This window comes from Pseudorasbora parva, chromosome 23 (genome assembly GCF_024679245.1).
Source record: "Pseudorasbora parva isolate DD20220531a chromosome 23, ASM2467924v1, whole genome shotgun sequence".
In the NCBI taxonomy this organism is placed as follows: domain Eukaryota; kingdom Metazoa; phylum Chordata; class Actinopteri; order Cypriniformes; family Gobionidae; genus Pseudorasbora; species Pseudorasbora parva.
In genome coordinates, this window is record NC_090194.1 from 11,213,732 (window position 1) to 11,225,170 (window position 11,439).

Consider the following 11,439-nt stretch of genomic DNA (forward strand, 5'->3'; position numbering starts at 1 on the left):
CTCATTAAACTTATCAAATGAAACCAATCCACACACTGTAAAAAGTGCTACACCCTCAAAGTAGGGTTTATATATTTAAAATAGTTATAATCTAGTATATTTTATTAGTTTTATACTAAAGAGAATCAAAATACTTCCTCTTTACTTAAAATGTATCAGTTTTATATAACAAAATATTTTAAATAAAACCATTGCAATTTATTTGGGTAGTTATTTGTATGTGATTGTTGTGTACAAGAAATGTTATAAAAGTGACTTGATATACACAATTAATTTGAGTTGCGCTGTCGCTGTGGCTGGTGTGTTCATCAAATGTAAATATTTAAAAAAAAATTAAGCTGGCATCATCCGTTTTTCACTGGCGCGAGGGGACTTGCCCAGGCAGATGCAGTGTCTTCCTCAGCACTTCAACTGATCATTCGATACAGCGGATCTGAATTTCAGGAACTGATTAACACGGTAAGTTGAACAAATTTAGCCAAATGACTGGTAATGTAAAGTCACGCGTAATCGCTTACTCCAGGGAGCTGAGGTTAGGTTTGCAAATTGTACTGTATAGCTAGCTATCCTGCTGCACACATGGCAAGCTAAGATAGCTGCACAATGCGGTCGAAGGCAGACAACAGTTAACGTTTGTAAGTTAATATGAAATGAGTAAGTGCTGTGAGTAAGTGTTTTATATCATAGTCTGTTATCATCGCCACTGTAACAACATTCAGGAGGGACGTGTTTAAAAATGCAGATAGGTAGGTAATAATTCATTGCACAAAAGCCCTCAGTTATATTTTTATATTGCACAAATTCAATTTCGGGATCATATGCGATCGAAACTAGCAATTTCAAGACAATCGTAAAATAGTTGTGCAGGCAAATAAGGGAAAGTAAAGTGCAGGACTCTGGAATCAGTGATTATGTTAGTATACTTTTGCATTACTAATTCAGATGCAAAGTTTAGCTTTTATAGATGTATGCTTAGTAGACTGTCTATGTTTAGAGATTTCATCCACTTTTTTAATGCTGTATAGTCGATTATTGACAGATTTGTGGTTGAAAAACCCTACAACTTCTAATCCATAAATAAGTTGCATTTAACACATTTTTAACCTTATTCTAACATGCATTTTCCTGGTCTTTAGATACCCAAGCGCTTTTGTTACATGGGGTCTTCAATCTTCACATCCAGGTAAGAAACACTTCAAAATAGATACACGGCTATAACTCATCACACGGCTAAAGAATACAACAACATCTACAGTCAACAACAGTATCTTTTTCGTGCTGTGCTACATTCAGTTGAATTTCACATTGTTCAATTTTGGTAAATATAGTTATGAAGATGGGGCACATAAGGCAACAAACCTCACTAAAGATTACATTTAATTCTTGCTTTTTTTCATACTTAAAAATAACTATATAGTGAATATTTTTATTTACTGCTTGACACTAATTTGTATCCAAAACTCTCATGTTGTTTAAATCACAGACAAAAAACTTTTGGTATGTAACTAAGATGGTATTGTTCTCTTCACAGATCTGTTGAGAGTTCCTGAGAATCAGTTGCATATCACTCTTTAACATAAAAGGTCCACTAAAACATGTTTAAGAAAGCCTTTGAGCTGAGAAATAGCCGATGTACTATTAGAAGATACTATCAGATGTATAGTAGGACCTTTTTAATCTATCATCAGGCTGTGAATTTTGATCAGATTTTACTTTTTGACAGGAACCATCTGCCTCTGTGGAGAAAAGGAGAGAAGTGGTCCTGAGTCGCCTGAGTGAATACATGCGGGAGAGACAGGAAGACCTCATCAGTGTCCACCACGTATGTATTGGACTTAAAGCTACTTGTCTATTTTTCTGTCTGTATGTATTAATATTGTGATGATATGGGGTAATTACGTTTGCTCTTGAAAGATATTTAAACTCTGTAGCTTAAAGGAATAGTCCACTTTCAAATTAAAATTTCCTGATAATTTACTCACCCCCATGTCATCCAAGATGTCCATGTCCTCCTTTCTTCGGTCGAAAAGAAATTCAGGTTTTTGATGAAAAAATTCCAGGATTATTCTTCTTATAGTAGACTACAATAAGCCCCAGATAGTTGAAGATCAAAATTAGAGTTTCAGTGCTGCTTCAAATGGCTTTAAAGAGTATCAGACAAGGAATAAGGGTCTTATGTAGCAAAATGATTGGTCATTTTATAAAAAAAGAAATGAAAATGTATAAACTTTATAGAAACTAATGATCACATCACAAGTGCTTCCACCAGAACGTGATTCCGTATTCTCCAAAAAGCTTATACGCTAATTGTCCTAAGCCTTCCCTATTCGACTTTCGGAAAAAAACGGAACTGGTGCCAGAACAGGCGTCACATTTAGCGTAAGGTTTTTGAAGAATACGGAATCATGTTATGGTGGAAGCACTTGTGATTCGATCATTTGTGTCTATAAAGTATATAGATTTTTTTAAAAAGAAAATGACAGATTGTTTTGATTGATATGGCCCTTATTCCTCGTCTGGGATTGTTTAAAGCCCTTTGAAGCAGCACTGAAACAAATTTTGACCTTTAGCCATTTTTGTGCCAAGTCCACTATGAGAAAAATCCTGGAATGTTTTCATTAAAAAGCTTAATTTCTTTTCGATTAAAGAAAGAAGGACATGGACATCTTGGATGACATGGGGGGAGTAAAGTTATAAGGAAATTTTTATTTGAAAGTATACTATTCCTTTATTAATGGGATGACCAATCAGGTACAGGCAAACACAATTGCATTGTTTTATTGTAATGGATCATTTGAACCAGGAAAAGACAACACTCATGCTACAGTAGATCATGATAGTTTAGTTTAATAGCATTGTCATGGTAGACTTCTCTCTGGTCACATGCTCTAGTCACAGTATCCATCTAGTATCCACCACTTTTATCAAAAAAAAAAATCCATTTTTACTTTGTTTCTTATCTGTCTTCTACCTGTTTGCTATATGCATCTAATTTACAGTTTGTCTGACCAAAATCTTTATCTTTTTTTGTCTCCACCAATAGAGTCGTGATGAAACCGAGGTGCATATTGAGCTTGGCAGTTTTAGCCCACAGAAAATGTGCCTTCAACCCGACACAATTTGGATGATCATAGAAGGACAGCCCGTGGTCAGAGGTGTGCCAAATCTGTCGAAAGCATGCTGCCTCCTGTTGGACTTACCTATGCCCTTGACCTTAAGTATACCTAAAAACTGATGTATACTTCTGAGATACATCAGAGGCTCTTTGTGGGACTGATACTTAATGTGGACTTTGGACTGTGTTCCGTTTTCTCATTACCTCAGGAGGTATATACTCAACAGCGTAGTGTACAATGTAATGTTATGGCTTACATTTACCTTTATCTGAACATTGCAGATTGGGCAGTTTGGACATTTTTCTTTACTCTTCTGAACAGGTTAAAAATACACATATACAGTGTTTGTTTTATATTATTGTGTACACGTGCAGCTACATTTATTGGCTATTTTGTAGTCACTGTTAAAAGTGACACTGGTTGACATTAAATAAATATTATTGTCTTCAGTCTACCAATCTTTTTTTCTTCTATTGAATGTGTAATTGTTATTAAAAAAGTCTGATTATGTAAAGTTAATCACTGTAGTGCTTAGAATATAGTCATTTAGATGTATTTTTGAGATTATAGCTATAGGGCTCAATTAAAATGTTTATTCACTTGTGATTAAGTTACTTTTACTAAGAAAATACATTTCAAAAAACCTAATTAAAATGAGAACAGGTTACTTGTAACAACCAACAAATAAGTTACCTGTACAAAGAAAAGTAGGTTTATCTAACTGATTAATACTAGTATAATTAGTTACCTCAACTTGATTTTGTTGCGTTTGTATTAAGTAATGTTACAGTGTTTATTTTACTTAAAAATTGCTGCAAGTTGACTCAACTTAAAACATCCAATGTAGCCACTTGCCTCACTTTTTATGAGTTATATATAGGTAGTACTTTTTACAGTGCACATTTATTTTAAAAAAAAATTTTTTTATTTAAATACAAAAATGTCATGCAGTGTACTTCTGTGGTGAGCTTAAGTTCCTTTATGCATAAAAACCTGAAAAATTACCATTAAAACAGTTCCTTTCTGCATAAATACTGGCCACACAAACACAGATGAGAAACAAAGCTTAGTACACTCCAAGAGAAATACTAGTACTAGTTTGTTGGCATCCTGACTACACTAAAATGGTCTGAAAGAGTAAATGAAAATATACAATGGAGTTTAACATGCAGAGAAAAGATGGACAAACCACTGATGAGATATATGAAATTCCTGACGTTATTGAAGATAGGATTGGAAAAGAGATCACAATGCAAGGAAAATCATCTGAATTCACAGGTACTGAGATTAATAATTCACTCAGTTTGTTTTTAGCTGATGTGTGGCAAATAAAGAGAATCATAGGATGTTTGTTAATCTACAGAAAGTGATTCTGCGAGGAACAGAAGCTCCAGAGCAGCTGCAGTGTGTTTGGGGCTGCTGTGTGTTCTTCTGCTGACTGCAGTCATAGTGCTGTGTGTCATGTTCACTCAAGAGAGACAACAGCTCATATCCAAGAATGAAAACCTGACCAATGAGAGAGACCAGCTAATATTCAAGAACAAAAACCTGATCAATGACAGAGACCAGCTAATATCCAGTCTTACTTCTTGTTGTAAGGTTTCTTTAATAGTTAGTAGTTTCTGTAGTGATTCGCTATAAAACATGATGGAGTTGGATTATGCTCTCAGTAACTTTCAGTTGCACAATCTATGAGTTTACTATGTGTTACAGACGGGTGAGTGAAAATGAGAATGCAAAGCTAATATCTGATCTTGTTCTGTTAACAGCTAAATGGACTTTCTATCAATCCAGTTTTTACTACATATCCACTGAGCAGAAGAGCTGGACTGAGAGCAGAAGATACTGTACAGAGAGAGGAGCAGATCTGATTATCATAAACAACAAAGAGGAACAAGTGAGTGAAAGAATAAATCAAGAGTGTGTGTGCGTGCGTGCGTGCATTCAACAGCTAAATGAGAGATGGTTAGATGAAATGTGTCTATTGTCTGTTGATGATATAAATGTGGAACTGTTTCATCTGCTCAGGATTTTGTTAAGAACATATCTAATGGAATTTCAGTCTGGATTGGTCTGACTGACAGTGATGTGGAGGGCAGATGGGAATGGGTTGATGGCAGCTCACTGAACTCTAGGTGAGAAATCACTGAACTATGATTAATATCTAATAAATGATTCTCACAGTTAGTATATCACATCATACAGAAAGCATCACTGAACATCTTATACTGATCTGTAGTTTCAGCAAATTCTGGGCAATTGGAGAGCCAAATGGAGGTACATCAGAGAACTGTGCTTTGTCTATGGATTATGACCCAAGGTGGTTAGCTTTATTTGGGTGGCTTGATATTCCATGTAATAGAGCTATTCAATGGATCTGTGAGAAGAGTATTTCACAACTCATACTGCCATATAGGAACATCACACACCTTTTTTGAAACAAGTTTAACAGTTCAAAACTTCTGTAATATTTGATTATCATCTAAAGAAGTGTTTCTTAAGCTTGTTCCTGGAGGATGCCCCACTGATTTATTTAATTTAAACTAATACCTGCAAATCTGAGATTTTGTTTTATATCAATATAAACAAAGCACAAAGATTATTACAATTTAATGGTTGGGAGGCGCACTGCAATCAACTGAAAACAGGATGATATCGTTTCGTAAAAATAATTTTTACCCAGCCCTAAATTATAGTGTCAAATAGTGACACTGAAGTGTGTCAACAATGCTCATTGACTAAACAAAAACGGTTAAAACTGTGACAACTTAAAATCCTCTTATCCATTTTGAATGTCTTGCAATTGCACTGCTGCTGGCATTGCTAAATTTGGCACCACTTGACATCACGTGATAATTGGTTACATTCAAAAGCACTGCACATATTTCATTTAAACTATCTATCTATCTATCTATCTATCTGTCTGTCTGTCTGTCTGTCTGTCTGTCTGTCTGTCCGCGTGCGTGCCTGTGTGTCAAAATTAAAAATTTGGCATTTTATCTATCTATCTATCTATCTATCTATCTATCTATCTATCTATCTATCTATCTATCTATCTATCTATCTATCTATCTATCTGTCTGTCTGTCTGTCTGTCTGTCTGTCTGTCTGTCTATCTTCTGATAGACCATACTGACTTCAAATATGTCAAACTTTAAACTTCAAACTACTTTAAACAGTACAGTTTTTCTCTGTCGCTTTGGTACATTTATCGAATCAAACACACAATTTGCAAAACAGTAAGTGCATTTCTTAAAACCATTTGTACAAATAGCAAAACACCATGGATAACCTGAGAGAGCCACTCTCTTACTCAAAATCCTTAGTTCATCTCTCAAAAGTAAATATCGGTGTCAATGAACATGTCGGTGCCATCAGAATGACAAGTCCTTGTGTCATTGTGTACGGATAAGACAGTCAAATTGTTTAGTCATGTTGTCAATATAATCGTTTACTCTGGAGGGATGTTCTGATGAAAATATGGCTAAAGTTTTGATGACAATTATTGTCAATTGTAAGTTACATCTTAGTGTATGTGTCAGTGTAATTGCACTTTACACTCTTACTGTTTGTACTGTATTTTATTGACAGAACATGTCATTGAGATACAGAAATGAAAAGACAGCACTGAATAGCACACCAATAAAAACCTAAAGAAGAATGTGAACAGGAAAAACTGTACATGGGGTGCTGTAGAAATATACATATACCTTCTAGTTGATGTTTCATGAGAAGCACCTTCGTTAGAGAAAGTCAAGATTCACCTGGGAGCAATTTACCAATTCAGGACAGATTTAGAAAAAAGTCTAATGGAAATATAAAAGTATAGAAATATGCTTGACATATTATGATAACTTGTTTAACCATTTTGCATGTAAAGACTTGCATGAGCTTGTGCCTAAATGTTGTGGGGGGTGAGACTATTCAACAGAGACCCAATATAATACATTTTGATCAACATGACATAAGCAACTGATAATGTAGGAAATAACAGAGAATTGTACATAATCATTTGCATGGATGTGCCAAAGCATTTGCAACTTGTTCAAAGAAATGAGAAACTGCTTTTTTTAATGTGCACAGGTGATACAATGATGTGAGAATTGAACAGGTAGTTTTGAGAATTTCAATTCTGAGAAATGTACCAAAGCGACTGAGAAAAACTGTAATCTAGTAGTATAATTGTTTTTTTTTTAATGTTGACGAGAATGTGACATTCGGGAATGAGCGTGGCTTCTGACGTCACACTTGGATGAGGGCCGGGTTGGACGTCCATGACGATGTATCGCTGTATCGATATTCTGAGCACAGCCCTGGCTATAACCAACTGTTTTCATGTGAACTGTGTGTTTTTTGACATTAGCGTGTGTGCATTTGACGGTTTAATCGCTATAACACATGAAAGAGAACTAGTCTAGTTTAATAGCGACATGGACCGACATCCAGCTCTCTGTGTGCTTGCTTCAGGTGGGTTTGCTCAAGTTGAGAGTGAAAAGGCTTTAAAATGCATGCAGGTGATAATGTTTCCTGATGATAATGAATAACTGCAATGTCACATGTCCCAAAACAAAAATGTGTACCATGTTTCACTTTTCTTTGCATGTTCAAGAGCTGTGAAGACTCAGCTCATTTGCATTAAAGGAGACACGGTATATTAAATGATCTCTCTGGAATTTTGATCTGAAACTTCAGACACACTTTAAGGGACACCTGAGACTAATATTACATCTGGTAAAAAGGGCATAATAGGTGCCCTTTAAATGGTTGTAAAATGGTTGCAAATGTGTTGTTTTAAAGACAATTGGCAGATGATTGTGGAAGTGGAATAACTTAAGTAAAATAAGGGCTGAATATCAAGGGCTGAAACGATTCCTCAATTAACTAGAATACAAAAAAAAATCAGTCATTAACTACACACAGTCATAGTGCAGAAAATTGTGCTAAGAAAGTTTGTGTGAGGAGTAGTGATGCGGGATCATAGTTATATCTGCGGACTTTGCGGATAATCCACGGGTAGGTCAAGTGGTTAAAGTAATAAAAAATAACATTCCAAAAATTGCGGGTGGATGAGAGATCGATGTGTGTTGATTTTAATAAAGATGCAGAACTCTCATTTCACTGTAAAACACAATGGCCATCATTCATGAAACTTTCTTAAATATACAAGCTCAGAGCAACTTGCATGTAAAATTGACCTTTACAAAAACTCTCCTCCGGATTCTCAAATGCTTCATATAACATGGATTCGCTAGTTACTGGTAAATATGTATATTAATGAATTCCAAACATTCGTAAATAGGCCGCACATGCACGCTACAACTATGCAAATGACATGTCCAGGAACGCTGTGGAATCTTCTGGACCTCCTTCTCAGGTTTTGCTCCAGTATATTGCATAAATGCTGAAGAGTCTAATTGGCCATACTAGCAAGCCAGCTAAAAATGTCTTGTGCTCTTCTAAAAGCTGCCAGCTGGTGGCTCTTTGTGTAGTGGTTGTTTCTCTGCATTATGTTAAATTTTCGATGGTAATAAAAAGGATTTTCCACACAAATTCTGGTTTATCAAGGTGATTTCTGCATATATGCGGTAAAACACACAAACAGACAGACACTGTTAACTGCTTTCTCTTACCTGTGCCTCTCCTCTTAAGTGTCATTGCAGAAAAGAGGACAAACTTCCAATTGGGCTGAAAGGAAACTTCTAAAAAGGAAACAAATTAGTTGTTAATTTTAAGAGAACTGTCTTATTTTCTCTTGTATATTAAGTATTGGTCTTTAATCAAATTTTTAAAAAAGTACTTATCCGATTACTTGATTTTAGGTTGATACATTATATTGCAAAAAAGTCTTGGGACACCGCTCCAAATCATTGAATTTGGGGGTTTCAATCCCTTCCATGGCCAAAGGTGTATAAAATCAAACACTTAGACATGCAGAGGCTTCTACAAACATTTGTGAAAGAATGGGTCTCTCCCAGGACCTCAGTGAATTCAAGTGTGGTACTGTGATAGGTTGCCACCTGTGCAATAAGTGCATTCGTGAAATTTCCTCACTACTAAATATTCCGTGGTCATCTGTTAGTGGTATTATAACAAAGTTGAAGCAATTGGGAACAACAGCAACTTAGCCACGTAGTTATAGGGCACAAAAAAATTACTAAGCAGGGTCAAGTGTGAAGTTTGTTTGAGGGTGGCAGGGGGGTTAGTGAAAAAAACTCTTAATGCTTCATCATACCAAGACATTTTAGACAATTTCATGCTCCCAACTTTGTGGGAACAGTTTGGGGAGGCCCCCTTCCTATTCCAACATCACCAGTACACAAAACAAGGTCCATAAAGACATTAACTTGGTGACACTCTCCTAGACCTTGTGGAAAGCCTTCCCAGAAGAGTTGAAGATGTTATAGCTTCAAAGGGTGAGCCAACTCCAAATTAAACTCTTAAACTCTAATTAAACTCTACTGATTGAGAATGGGATGTCATTAAAGTTCATGCGTGCATGTTAAGGCCGGTGTCCCAAAACTTTTGGCAACATGGTGTATATACGTGCATATGTGGTGTATATATAGGTGTATATAGGCTTTAAGTCTCCCCTATTGCATAATATTTTGACATTTGTGTTAATTTCCTATGTGTTGCAAGTTCCTTTTTGCATAAATACATGAAATATTACCACAGACACCAGAAGTACACAAAAATGCACCTCAGGAGAGATATTAGTTAGTTAAGTTTGACTTATAGCTTTATTTAATACTTCACATTTACATAAGTGATTCTGTGAGGAACAGAAGCTCCAGAGCAGCTGCAGTGTGTTTGGGGCTGCTGTGTGTTCTTCTGCTGACTGCAGTCATAGTGCTGTGTGTCATGTTCACTCAAGAGAGACAACAGCTCATATCCAAGAATGAAAACCTGACCAATGAGAGAGACCAGCTAATATTCAAGAACAAAAACCTGACCAATGACATATCCAGTCTTACTATTTGTTGTAAGGTTTCTTTAATAGTCAGTAGTTTCTGTAGTTATTTGCTATAAAACATAATGCAGTTGGATTATGCTCTCAGTAACTTTCAGTTGCACAATCTATGAGTTTACTATGTGTTACAGACGGGTGAGTGAAAATGAGAATGCAAAGCTAATATCTGATCTTGTTCTGTTAACAGCTAAATGAACTTTCTATCAATCCAGTTATTTATATATACACCTCAATGAAATAGACTACATTTTGAAAAAAAAAAATACAAACAAGGCACATTGTATCCAATGGATTATAACTGTAATACTGTATTCATTGTTACATCGATTCAAGGGGAAAGTTCACACAAAAGTTTATATGCTTTCCCCCAGTGCATACACCATGTAGGTGTCTTCTTCAGTAGAACACAAATGAAGATTTTTAAATCTAACCGTTGCTGTGCCTGTGGGCCAGTCATATAATCATGTGAATGGCTAACAATTCTTAGCCTGACGTGGTCATACTCAATTCTAGTCAGAATATGAGTCTGAAACTGCATCCAGGCTAAACAATTCTATGAGAGCAACAAAAACAAAAAAACATGCTTAGAGAACATGCACAAAAAGAGCCCTGTGGCTCACGCGCTGGATATACGAGCCTTTATGCGCTTCACTTCCAGTATGGTCAATACCCACGCTCTGGCTTATTGACCTTACTGGAAGTGAAGCGCGTCCCAGGCTGTCGGATATAACGTTATATTTGAGGTAAAAAATAAATAATAAAAAAATACATATACGGCTCGATTTCTCACACAAACTGATCATTTTGTGTCTTAAGATATGTGTCGTCATGAGCCACAGGGCTCTTTGTGCATGTTGTTTAAGCATGTGTTTTGTGTGTGTGTGTGTGTTTTTTTTTTTTTTTTTTTTTTTTTTTTTTGCTCTTATAGAATTGTTACCCATTTACATGATTAAATGACTGGCAGACTGCAACGGTTGGAGTTAAAAATCTTCATTTGTGTTCTACTGAAGAAACAAAGACACCTTTTTGGATGCTTTGGGGGTAAGCAGATAAATATCAAATTTTCATTTTTGGGTGAACTTTTCCTTTAGGCATGCTTGTTTATTTTAGTAGCCTAGGCTCCTTCCGTCAGTGAAACAACGTAGCCTACTACTACAGCCTATAAAACATTTAAATACATATCAGTAAATAACGGTAATATAAATAAGAGAGTTAGCCTAAATATTAGTTAAAAAATAATCCTTTTTTATTTACCAAGTCCCAACAGAGGTGCGTGCGTGCTGAAAGGATGTAGGACACGAGCAGGAAAGAAAAAACTTTTCTAATTTTCTAATGTTCCAAAACTAGATTAGA

The 11,439-nt window shown here is 35.7% G+C and overlaps 1 protein-coding gene and 1 long non-coding RNA gene across 3 annotated transcripts; both read left to right on the forward strand.

Annotated features, from left to right (window-relative positions):
* The first annotated feature begins 361 nt into the window (after positions 1-361).
* Positions 362-1,616, forward strand: LOC137062958 (uncharacterized). The gene is made up of 3 exons (XR_010901318.1): positions 362-459; positions 1,137-1,183; positions 1,532-1,616. It is a non-coding gene; the product is annotated as an uncharacterized lncRNA (long non-coding RNA).
* A 2,606-nt stretch (positions 1,617-4,222) lies between these two features.
* LOC137062978 (CD209 antigen-like protein D) lies at positions 4,223-6,038 on the forward strand. 2 transcript variants are annotated; one of them, XM_067433949.1, is made up of 5 exons: positions 4,223-4,394; positions 4,480-4,710; positions 4,886-5,013; positions 5,145-5,251; positions 5,356-6,038. In XM_067433949.1, the coding sequence occupies exons 1-5, from the start codon at positions 4,271-4,273 to the stop codon at positions 5,552-5,554; spliced, it is 789 nt and encodes a 262-aa protein (XP_067290050.1). In that variant the 5' UTR covers positions 4,223-4,270; the 3' UTR covers positions 5,555-6,038. The 2 variants fall into 2 exon arrangements, with proteins under 2 accessions (XP_067290050.1, XP_067290051.1); XM_067433950.1 differs by lacking the exon at positions 4,480-4,710.
* Positions 6,039-11,439: the final 5,401 nt, after the last annotated feature.